The 12,437-nt window shown below is 43.2% G+C and overlaps 1 protein-coding gene across 6 annotated transcripts in view; it reads right to left on the bottom strand.

The window, feature by feature from the left end:
• Nucleotides 1-823: 823 nt before the first annotated feature.
• FAXDC2 (fatty acid hydroxylase domain containing 2) overlaps nucleotides 824-12,437 on the bottom strand; it is a 43,476-nt gene continuing 31,862 nt past the window's right edge. For 2 of the 6 annotated variants that reach the window (XM_027841970.1, XM_027841971.1), the window contains exons 3-9: nucleotides 10,323-10,414; nucleotides 10,042-10,145; nucleotides 7,804-7,925; nucleotides 5,380-5,585; nucleotides 4,697-4,802; nucleotides 4,070-4,236; nucleotides 824-2,805 (exon numbers count right to left, since the gene is read on the bottom strand). In XM_027841970.1, the coding sequence (XP_027697771.1) occupies nucleotides 2,649-2,805; nucleotides 4,070-4,236; nucleotides 4,697-4,802; nucleotides 5,380-5,585; nucleotides 7,804-7,925; nucleotides 10,042-10,145; nucleotides 10,323-10,414 (954 nt within the window). In that variant the 3' untranslated portion in view covers nucleotides 824-2,648. Of the gene's footprint in view, nucleotides 2,838-2,976; nucleotides 3,155-4,069; nucleotides 4,237-4,696; nucleotides 4,803-5,379; nucleotides 5,586-7,803; nucleotides 7,926-10,041; nucleotides 10,146-10,322; nucleotides 10,415-12,437 lie in introns of those variants that run through there. The other 4 variants (XR_003567292.1, XM_027841973.1, XM_027841972.1 and 1 more) reach the window with 4 other exon arrangements.

Raw genomic sequence — 12,437 nt, 5'->3', positions numbered from 1 at the left:
CTCCATAGTACTTTCTCCCCCTTTTTCATTAAGGTATTGAGGTTTACCTTGGAAATCGAAGAAACTGGGCTGGGCTGGGGGTGGGGGGGGTGGGAATTCTCTATGTACCCACCCCCATACACCCCCTTTCCCTCACACTTCAACCATTACTTCTATCATGTGTTTTGAAGACCAGGATTGCTGTAATTAAAAAAAGGAAAAACACTGGTCTTAAGAATCAGAAGACCTAGCTTTCAGTCATAGCTTTTACATTTTGTGACCCTGAGCAAGTCACTTTTTACTCCTGAGCCTCAGTTTCTCCATTGTAAAATGGGGATAATTCTTGTACTGCAACTCACAGGTTTGCTGTGAGGAAGGAAGGCACTTTGTAAACATTAATGCATTCACTATTTAAATGTGAGCTTTTTTGCACACAGGTGCTGAATAAATGGTTGAATTTTTTAACTGAACTGAAAGTACCTCTGAAGTTTTTTTTTTTTAATTGTTTTTATTTGCAGGCATAGATTACAGAGGATGGAAGGACAGCAGCCCCAATCTCAGAGTGGTAGCCTGGGACTAAATGCAAGTGGCCCAGCTTTTAGCTGGGGGGTACTTTGAGATACTCTTGAAAGGATCCTTGGGAGACAGCTGAAGAGGATCTTCTCTGGCCATGATAAGCAAAGGGCTTACCATGTCCTGGGGAGTGGGAGGGTAGGAAAGGTAATGAACTTTGAGAAATTTGAGAGAGCATGGTACAGTGGAATGAGCCCTGGATTTGGAGTTAGAGGACCTGGGTTCAAATCTCAGCTCTGCCAATTACCACTCCTATGACTGGACAAGTCATTTTTTCTGGGTCTCAGTTTCTTTATCTGTAAAATGAGGGAATTGGGCTCAGTAATCTCTAAGGGCCCTTCCAACTCAATCTTACCATTACATAGGCTCACCCTGCTAAAGACCCAACTATAGGGTGAGAGGCAAAGAGCTGGGTGTCAAACTGGTTCCTATCTTAAATTCACTTCAGCAGCTACAGGGTGTTCTGGGGCTGGTGCAGGGCCCCTTTTTGGATTTGTTTGCGTCTATGGGGAGGGTTGTGATAGGCAAGGGGTTTCTGCTTAGGATTTCAGCTGCTGTCTTAGGTGCTCAGTGAAACCTGTCTCTAGGAACTGAGGGGAAACTGAGAACATACCATTGTTCTGACTGGCTGTGCACCAAGGACTAAAACCTTTGGATACTATCCCTTTGAAAGTATCATGTCAGGGGTACTATGACCAGGGCATCTTTGGGGCTTTCTTCTGCCACTCAGCTGGGCAGCCAGGGCTTAGTGCTGGGGTTTATTCTAGCTTCTTTGCTATCTTGGGTCATGAACCTAGGGGATGCTTTTTGGGTCAGAGTTTTGAGGATTGCTCAGGACCTGAACTGGAGGCCTTGTTCTTCTATTTAAGAGAATATCTTCCTGATCTCTTGGCATCCATCGTTGATGTAGTGGCTCTCCTATTTATTTAACCTGTGGGACCTTGGCCAAGTACTTCTCTCTGGGCCTCAGTTTCTTTATAAAATGTGGTGGTTGGACTAATGTCCTTTCTCTAAATCCCATGTTCCTGTGATTGAGTCTGTTCAGGGCTGATAGAGAAGAGGTAAAATCAACCACTTTCTCAACTTAGAACCTGAAAAACAAGAAGGCATGGTGGCCATCTCATTTTCCCCTTTTCCTCCCTTCCACCTTTCCTTCTTCCACCTTACCACTGGAAAGGCTTCCCATGGCAGTTTCTAGCAGCTAAGAGTAACCCTGATGTAATGTCTGACTGCAGTAAGCCTTTCATCTAGTCTTGATAGACTGTTAACAAAATTTCCCCTTAAATTGGGGTTTAGGGGCATACCTTCTTTTCTCCCTCCTCAGCTCTGCTCTTATAATCTTAAGGGAACTTAAGAGGGCATCGAGTCATATTTAAGCAAGAGTTGTTCCCCAAGTAGTTATCCAGACTACACTTGAAGACTTTAGGGCTGGGGAACTCACTATCTCCTAAGGCAGTTCATTCCACTTTTGGAAAGCTCAAATTGTTAGGAAGTGTTTCCTGACATTAAGCCTGAATCTGCCTCTCTGTATCTTCCATCCATTACTCCTAATTCTAGCATGACAAATCTAATCACTTTTCCACGTGACAGCCCTTAAAATATAACTAGGACATCTTTCCTCAAGTCTTCTCTGGACTCAACATCCCTTGTTCCTTCAACCAGTCCTATCTAACATGGCTTGTAGTCCTCTAATAATCCACTCTAGTCAATCCATAAGTGAACCCATCAGTGGGGCTGGGAGCCCAACCCATTGCCTTTTTGCTCTCCAGGCCCTAATGTTCCTCCTGCACAATGGTACTTCATGATCCCCACCCCACCATATTATGGCTGTTGGAAGATGTTCACTATGGCATAGCTCTGGGAAGAGAATTGGGGTTGGTACTGTCTCTAGCTCCTTTTTCCTGCTTCTCTAGGAAGCCATGTTCCTTCCCCTCATTCTGTCACAATCAGCCAGTCGTCAGGGAATCTACCTGTGTCATTAGAAAGTCATTTGGCAGAATTATTAGCTCTGATTTGTCAAGGGAGACATCCTAGGTCTAATGGGGACAGCCCCCTGCCAGAAGCAGTGGGGATGGGGGCCAGTTGCTCATGCCATCTCACTCTATCTTCTTGGGTGGGTCAGGGATGCTTTCAGAAAGAGGAGTAAGGTTCAGCAGCAGCATGTGTCTTTCGTAGGCCTTCGTCTGCTTGAATGTGTTGTCAGTCCCATGAAGATGGTCAAGTACCCCCAGCACTCCGTAGCACTGATTGAATCTGACAAGGGAGCAGAAATAGGGCTGCAGTTCCTATACCCAAATAATAACAAATCTCATTACATAGCATCTTATGGCTTATAAAGCACTTTCCTCAAAGTAACTCTGGAAGATAGAGAACACAATTATTCTTGTCCTCATTTTACAGAAGAGGCTCAAAGAGTAAACTGACCTTCTCAAAGGCACAAAGCTGGTACATCACAGCATTCAAGAATTGAAAGGGACTCCAGCAAGCATCTCATAACAATCTCGTGCAATCTTCATAGAAGTTCCTTCTGCATAGAATCTTTGCATTGGAAGAGACCCCAGAGAGTATCTAGTCCAATGCCTGCCCAAAGCAGCAATCTCCTCTGTTGAAAACGTCCAGGAAGTTAGGGGACTCATTTATTCACTCTCAAAGCAGTGCCATTTTTGGACAGGCTTGTATTGTGAGGATTGCATGAGATAAGAAATGTAAAGAACTTTGTCAGTGTAATTACTACTCATTATTTACCTTAAGGCTTCTCTCAAGAATCAAAATTGTGGGTGACCCTTGATGGGAGAGAGAGATGCATGGTGAAGAGGGAGATAGCCTGCAAATAGGATATTGCATGTTTTCGATAATGACTTGCACCAAAAGAGTGCCATGAAAGATGGCACTGGAATAAGCCAGTTATGTAGCCAGAGTAAGGGCTGGACAATGCAGGTTTTGCATTGATAACCTATGAGATGTTTAAAAGACTCTGAAGAAGGACTCTGGCTACAGAGTAGATTTTGTTAGGAATGATGTATTTAGGACAACACAAATATGAGTTGTTGATATTCAATTCAATCATTGGTATTTATTAACCATTTACTCCGTGCAAGGTGCTGTGGTGGGCACCAGGGAACCTTGTGATCTATATGGCTTTTCCAGCTTTGATTGTTTGTCACTTGGATGGTAAACAGCATGCTTTAGTCGAAGCAATAATAGGGTGCTAGTCCTGGCTCTGACACAAAACAGTTTTCTGTCTTTGGGCAAATTATTTGATCTCTCTGGGTTTCAATTTCCACAAGTTGGGGGTTAGATTAGGTGGTATCTAAAGTCCCTCTCTCCTCTAAATAAATCGTGTAATCTCTACTTCATTTCCTGTTTTAAGTCAAGGATCAAAGCTCCCATTTTGTGCCCCAATATGTGCCAAGTTGCCAGCCATTGAGGCTGGCTGCAGAAGACAAGAGTAGAAATTTCATATAGTGCAGATCCAGGCTAATCCCTAGGGTTAGGGAGTTCCTGAGGAGGACCTTACTTGAGGTGATGGTAGTCATGGAATTCCGGTGAAGGCAGAAAAGGCAGGTGGTAACCACAGTGAGAAATGGTGGTGATAATGAGAGCCAAGGAAAACCACATAGTGATGGAAGACAGGTGAGAGCCCATTACCATGGGACCCACCATGGCTGGTAGCATGTTCGAGACCTGCAGTTAAAAGACAGCTTTGTTTTGAGGAGCAAGGAGGGAGAAGTAGGGACTGCCATTATGAGAGGGAACAGTGGGGGCTAAAAGAAGAGACTTAGAGGTCTATGTGAGAAATATTTGAAGTTCAGTGGTGTGGAGGGTATATGCTGGGGAAACTGGGCATTGACTCTTTGCTGTCTCTTCAATCAGCCCCTCAAGACTAATTCTGCCTGATGGGGCTGTGGTGTTCGTAAGAGGATCCTAGAACATCAGCAGGTTTTCAGAGACTTAGGTCTGCTTGGATGATAATCCTGAGAATGGAGAAGGAAGGGTAGCTTAGAAATGAATTGGCCTTCCGATGCATCCTGGACTAAGGAACAAGGGGAGGGTAAAGCCAGTCTGCCTGACAAGTAAGGGTCTCTGTCTCTGTCCCTCCCCTAGACTAGGTGAGAAGGGAGTCACAGCCTGAGTCTCTGCTTACCACATGCTCTATAGGGTGAGCATAGAGAGAGACCACACCGATGGGGGCTGTCCACTCATGATGCTTCTTATGGAATCGCTTATAGAACATGGGGTGATGAAGAAGCCTGTAGTGAAAAGGAAATAATCATCCTTACCCTGCTTGATGAATAGCATGGAGGGACAGTAATAAGCCAAAGGATAGGAACTACTTCTGGAGGCATGCTTTTGATCTTTGTCCCATACTTCACAACTGAGGGACTCAAGAATGTTCCTGCAGCCATCCCAGGTAAGTGAGTTGGAGGTGGGGTCCTCATCTTATTTAGCATATAACAATTACCTGCACCTCTTTATTCCTTTAAGGTTTACAAAGTACTTTCCTCAACAATACTCCTGGATTAGTAACCCCATTTTTATAGATGGGAAAACAGACTCAGATAGGTGAAGTCGATTTCCCAGGGTCAATAATAAGTGTTAGAGATGAGATTCAAATCTCAGTTCTTCTTGGTTCAAATTCCAGAACTTTTCGTAGTCACAGTGGTCCCATGATGCTCAGGTCACAGGGAGATTGGTCCTAGACCAAGGACTTGGGCTTTTGTCTCCTAAGTTTTGACCTCGATCTCTGAATTTTAATTTCGTAATGTGTAAATGTGGCCCAGACAATGGTGAAGAAATCCATTCTTCCCCCTTCTCAACCCAGCTCACCGGTGTGAATAGTAGAACATGACTTCTTCTATCAGTATGAAGACAGACAGCTCCAAGAGGAACCAGTGAAAGGTGGGCAGCTCAGGGCGGCAAGGATTTTCTCGCCACTTGAGGAAGAGATAGCAGAGCCCCAGCATGGGGAGGGAGATGATGTACTGGTTGAGGAGGACTGTAACAAGGGCCTGGCAGAGTTTCATGGGGTCCACCTGTACCAGGAAAGGAACACTAATGAGTCAAGGTTTCAGTCTTTGGGTTGGGCCAGTCCAATCTGGCACAGGGCAGTGGGACAGGGGTAAGGACCTTCCCTTGTTTCCTTGGTAGGAGTCCTGTCCCACCCTGCTGATATAGCACAATGCCCTACAGATACCATTAAATATTTGGTGATGTTAATAATAATAATGATAGTTCATGTATGTATATCTTTATAATCTGAGGATTACAAAATGCTTTCTTCTTAACAACTCTGCAACATAGAAAGCATTCCTGTCCCTTTTTGAGGCCAGAGTGACCTGCCCAGATCAATCACAGGGTTCATCTGTAAGTGCTAGAGCTGGGACTCAAAGCCTTGTCTTCTGACTGCTACTTCTACTTTGCCATGGAAATCATGAATACCTAAAAAAGTCACTTCCAGTTCCATAGTTCTGTGATGGTTCCACCCTGAAAAGTGCTGGTAAATATTTAACAACTGGCTTTCCAGGGGGAAAAAAAGGTAGGCATAAAACATTTTTAAGTTCAATCTGCATTACTAATATTTTTTCCATTACTTTCTTAAGCCTAGACCAGAGGTGTCAAACTCAAATAGAAAGGGATTCCTGGCAGCCACTTACTGACTTAGAAAATCACAAATTAACATCATCTATGTCGTACTGCATTTTTGTTTTGTTAAACTTTTCCTAATTACATTTTTAGGTAGGAAGTTTTGTTGGCCCCTTGCTGTCTGTGGGCCACGAGTTTAATACCTTTGGGACTCTAGACCATCAACAAAGCAATAAATTGAGCCTTGATTTGTAGCAGTGTAAATGCTCACACTGAAAATTTAACAGTTTGTCTACATATGTATAACCTATATTGAATTGGTTGCCTTCACAATGAGAGGGGTGGGGAGGGTAGAAGGAAGAGAATTTGGAACTCAAAGTTTTAAAAACAAATGTTAAAAACTTTTTACATGTAACTGGGGAAAAATAAAATACTAAGTTTATGAAAAAAAAATTTAACAGTCTGCTCTCAAAAGGGGTACAAAATGGCTCTAGCACACCCCTGATTTCACCCATGGACATACGCAATTGATAGGCTCCTCACAGTCTCAGCCTGCTTTCCCTTACCAGTGCCACCAAGGCTGAAGTAGTTGTCAGTGTACTGCCAGGATGGTTTACCCCCTGACTAGAAGCCTGTCTCCCAAAAGTCTTCTGATACCTTCAGTCCCTGTGTAAACCTAGTTTTCCCCAAGGCAGGGTTTTTTGTTTTTTTTTTTAAGCTCTATAGATTTCAGACTATATCTTTGTCAAAGAGGAGGAGAAACAGGTACCTAGCACCCCACCCAGTGGGGAAAACAGGTTTGGGGAGGTCCCCAGCTATATCTCTCCTGCCAGCAGTTATCATAACAGTCTACTGGGAAAAGGTCCCAGGTCCCAGAGTAATGCTTCTTGTTTAACTCTTGTGAGCCTCATTCTGTTTTTGAACTACATAAAGTAAAAGCTGCCTCTAGTAGCCCAGTAGGGCCTCTAGCCACATGAGGGCTGTGTTCTTGGCTGAGTCCAAAACGGGTTAAAAAGAAAGTCAGGGCGTGTCTTGTCCAAGTGGGGATGAATCGCCCTATAAACTGGATTCTCATCACAACTGTACTATCAGGCAAAAGGTGCTGGACTTTTCTTTCTCTTAGAGCCTCATATCTGTTTTATTAGTCTGACACTACACACTCCCCATGTTCTTGCTCTTCCCTGGGTACCAGGGCACTGAGTGACAATGGAATTCACTGGGAGTCCAGAGGTCACCAGCTTTTCAACCCTCAACTAGTAAATAATGTTTGTTCTGATACCTATGTCCTACTAGGGATGAGAGTCAGGAGGGTTGAAGCGTCATGGAAAAACCAATGGTCTGAGAGTCAGTGGACCTAGCTTCAAATCCTACCACTCCTGTTTTCTGCCTGTGTGACCTTGGGCAAGTCACTTCTTTCTCATCTGTAAAATGAGGAGGTGAGAGTTGTATTAAGTGACCTTTAACATCCCTTCTAACTCTAAATCTTATGATCCAATCCTATTTTGAAACAAAAAGTCTGGTCACTAACGGTCTATGGTAGTTCTTTATACATGGGGCTTAGCTTGCCTTTTTTTGCAGCTCCACCACCCTACTGCTCTGTCCTACCTCTCTCCACCCCCAAAATGAATGAAGACCTCAAATAGTCAAAGTGCTGCTAGAAAGACTTACAGGATCATTCTTGCCATTTTGAATTCGGTAGCGGGAGATAAAATGTGGCTTCCCAGTTGTGTCTACCACCAAAAGAAGGGCATTAAAACTCCAAAATAATATGGTAGGAATAAGAACTGTACCTACAGTGAAGGAGACAAAGTAAGGGTTAATCAAAGCCAGCCCTACCTTAGCTAGCTCTCCACCCTACAACTTTGGCCCTTGCGGGGTTGGGCTATCTTTGAAGAAAAAGGCTGAATTTTCTGATTAACCAGAGAGGGCAAGAGGCTCTTTAAGCCTATTAGCCTAACACAAGAGGCTGTATTTTAGTTCCTTTGGGAGATATACCATTAAAGAGCTCTCCAGAGAGATTCTGAGATGAAGGAATGAATTGCTCCCTTTCTTGGACAATGTTTTCATTTGTAAACTAGACAGCTGAACTCAATGCTTACTTTTTCAGCCCACATTAAGAGATGTGGCATAGAGAAAAAGAATACTTGGCCAGGAAAATTTGGATAAGTCACTCTACATCTGAGCCTCTTTTTTCTGTCTGTTAAATGAGGACCCAATTAAACTTCATAGGGTTTTTGAGGATTATGTGGGAAAATGTCATATATGAAAGTGATTTAATTCAATTCAACAATCATTTATTGAGTTATATGTACAAGGATTCAAAGTGTAAAGGATGATGTGACTATAATGGGTTATAAATGGCTTTTTAAAGATGCAATCTGGGGGCAGCTAGGTGGCGGCCGTGGATAGAGCTCCAGCCTTGAAGTCAGGAGGACCTGAGTTCAAATGTGACCTCAGAGCAAACACTTGACACTTACTACTGTGTGAACTTGGGCAAGTCACTTAACCCCAATTGCCTAATTAAAAAAAAAAAAAAAAACAGCTCGTTAGGGGCAGCTAGGTGGCGCAGTAGATAGAGCACCGGCCTTGGATTCAGAAGGACCCGAGTTCAAATGCGGCCTCAGACACATAACACTTACTAGCTGTGTGACCCTGGGCAAGTCACTTAACCCTACTGCCTAGCCAAAACAAAATAAATAAATAAATAAAGATGCAATCTGAAAAATCCACACCTGTTGGCCAAGAGGGCCTACAAGGTCACACCAATAATTAGTAGCAGAGCTGGATTTGAAATAATTTGCCTCACTAAACATCACCTTTTACTTCCTCTAGAAAGCCCGTTCTGTTCTACCCAAATACACAGTGATTTCTCCCTTCTCTGAATCTGGGCCTGCAGGGCATGAGAGAGGCACAGAAAGAGTATTCTTCTTCCTGGCCCATTGGCAGTGATCCTAGTGTCATGCAGTGTGGTCCAACCGAAAAACTCTAGGAAATCTGGGTTCTAATCCTCCCTGCTCCATTTCCTTTGTATTACCACAGAAAATGTCCCTTGAATTTCTCAAGTATTGGTTTCCTCATTTGTAAAATGTATTTGTAAAATGGGGAGAGTAACCTATTACATGACCTATTTCAACCAAACCTTTGTATGAAAAATGTTTTCTAAACGAAAGCACTTAAAAATGTGAGCTCTAAACCTCAGTTTCTCCTTTCGTCAAATGGGGATAATTCTTCACTGTACTCTTAAGGCGTACTGACATTATATGATAAGTGTGAGTATACTTTAGCAATACATTTTTGAGTGGCTATGAAGTACAGTTCCCGTCTTCATGTAATTTCCATTCGAAATTTCCTGATCTGCTTAGGCCTTTACGTATGTCCACCTAATAATTACAAGAGTTCACAAGGACCTAGTTTACAAAGCTCTTATATCACAACAGTCCCAGGAAGTAGGCAGGGAATATCTTATTATCCTCCTTTTTCAGATAAGGAAATTGAGACTCAGTACTTGCTCCAAAGTCCCATAGCTGATAAGTGAAGGAGTCTGGGGCTCGAACCTAGGCATCCTGAGTTCAATACCAGTAGTTCTTCTACTCCAATAAGTGGTCCCTCACTCTAGTGATTTCTGTATTCCTCTAAACTCAGGGCCATGAACATGAAAAATGTTCAATAAACATTTGTTGGGCAGACAGTTGACATCTAGTGGGATTTTTATTTCCCTCCTCTGAATCATTCATTTCTCCATGTCCCTCATCTTTCTCTGTTCAATATGTCAGCTTCCTCCTGAGTATCAGTATTTTTTTTAAGTGGCTGAGCCGTTGAGGCACAAAGTGGAAGGAAAAACCAAGGTCAAGTGCCCACACCCAGGAGACTGTTCTGTGGAATGGGATCACTAGGTAAAGACTGTACCTAGAGAGAAGAGGATCCACTCCTTTCCCGAAAAAGTAGAAAGTAGCTTCTCCCATTGGGCTTGCCAGAAGTAGCCTGAGGCACCCCAAAATTTCTGCAGATGCCTTGAAAGAGAGAACCCCCCCAGGGAAGAAAGAAAGTTTGGGGTATGGAGGAAGGTCTCATTTTACCTTTCCACACCTCCCCTCTCTTTCTCTCTGTCTCTCTCTCTGTCACACTCAGACACACACACACACACACACACACACACACATATGCTGGATAAGTTCAAGCTCACTTACCAGGTGACAGAGTTCCAAAAAGCCACAGACAAAAGCAGACCTGAGCCCAGAATGAAGGCTGTCCTCTTCATAGAGCCCCAGATATGCCCCTCCTGCAGATGGGATAGGAAAATCAGGCAGAGAAAGAATGGGGTACCTCTTAGCTCAGTTCCTTAGTCATTGCTGAGGGGGTATGATAGTAGGGGTAGGCTTTGATTAGTCTGACACCACACACTCCTCATGATCTTGCTCTTCCCCAGGCACCAGGGTACTGAGTTATAGCAGAATTTTCTGAGTCCACAGGCCACCAGCTTTTCCACCCAGCTGGCTCTGCAGGCTGAAGGTCAGACAACTAGTAAATAATGTTTGTTCTGATACCTTTGATGATCTTTTCTAAACATGATGGAAACCTCCTCCTCATTGGAGTTTCTCTGAAAAATCTTGATGTTAGAAGGAATCCCAAGCCAGGTAGAGTTTTATAGAGAGCACAAATTCTGGGATGAAGGGTGGAGAAGACCTTAATCCAGAAAAGAGGGCAACTAGGTTTACCTAGGGAGTTGAGAATATCCTAGCTTTGAGTTGTTGGGGGGGAATGAGCACATGGGGGTGGATTGCACCACTAGCCATTCAGGGCTTGAGGTGCATGTGGTAAAAGAAAAATTCCTAGTTATTGGAGTTGATTTCCAGAGTAAAGGAAATGTTTGTGAAATGCCTCCCTTTCTTGAGCCTAAGGGATCCAGTGAAAGATGCTGTGGCATCCCCCACTCCTGGTTTCCTGTAAATTCAGCCTTGCTCATCAGCTTATCTTTCTCAACATCAAAAAAAAAGCTGAAGGAATAAATATAGTCTACATGTTTTGTTATCTACCTATCCTTTCTCTGGGGTAATAAGCCTGAGTTAGAAGAACAAGATGATTAGAGATTCAAGGTGTTTACTGAAGATAGTCCCAGGATATTGAAAGTTAGAGTTGAAGTAATCTCTGAACAAAGTCTATCAGGGTGGAAAGAGTTCTATTGAGTTCAAAGTTGTGTTATTTTACTGAGGCGTAAACTAAAGCCCAAAGATGTGAAATGAGTTGTCAGTGTTGTCCAATTAGCTGGTGGGTGACAAAGGAGGAGACTCATACCCAGGTTTCCCAGACTGATGCTATTCTCACTATACTTCACTACCTTTAACTGTAGTATGGTTTTAATTTTTGTACAGGAAAGATGGGGTGGGAAGTTAAAGATCCCCTTTAGGAGACAGCCTTATTGAGGGGGGAGCCGACCAAGAGCTGATGTCATGTCAGTGAAGACCAGTACAAGTTCAGATAAATTTGTGTTCTTTTATATACTTTGATTCTAAAGCCAGTGGTCACTGTAGTTTTACGATTCCAAAGCTGTATTTGTCATCACCATGAAGCTAAAGAGGTATTGATTACAGAGGACTGATTACTAACTGTCCTATAGAGTAACTGGTTGCCTAAGAAAGAGCTATGTGTAGCTTTGGTGCCGTGGCCTGAATATTAATCATAGATCTTCATATCATTTCAGTCTTAAGCTGCCCTTACACTCAACACTGTGGCATCCTTTACTCCACAATCACTCCATGATTGATGGAGATATGTTTTGTTGTATGCATATCTCTTTCTCTTTCTGTTTTTCTGTATCTGCTTGCCTGTCTGTCCATCTCTTTGTCTTTCAATGGACTGCAAAATCAATATGAGTTGACAAGGGAATGTGGTGACCAAACGGCCTAATATGATCTTAGGCTACATTAACAAAAGTCTAGTGTCTTGAGCAAGGGATGTGATAATCCTACTGTGCTCTGCCCTGGTCATACCACATCTGAAGGGATGCTAGAAGACATATGGAGAAGATGGTCAGGATGGCTAAGGAACTATACAAAATTAGATGAAGGAACTTGGAATTTTTTATCTGGAGAGGAGAAGACTTAAGGGACACATGATCACTGCCTGCAAAGTATGTGAAAAAGGTGGTGATGTAGAAGGGAGAATATACTTGTTCTGCTTGTCCCTAGAGGGCAGGAGCAGAAGAAATGGGAGAAAGTTTAAGAAAGATAAGTTTTGGGGCAACTAGGTGGCGAAGTAGATAGAGCACCAGCCCTGAAGTTAGGAGGACCTGAGTTCAAATGTGG

Source organism: Vombatus ursinus, unplaced genomic scaffold (genome assembly GCF_900497805.2).
Source record: "Vombatus ursinus unplaced genomic scaffold, bare-nosed wombat genome assembly UNPS02014863.1, whole genome shotgun sequence".
Taxonomy (NCBI): domain Eukaryota; kingdom Metazoa; phylum Chordata; class Mammalia; order Diprotodontia; family Vombatidae; genus Vombatus; species Vombatus ursinus.
This window is presented reverse-complemented; position numbering and strand designations above follow the sequence as displayed.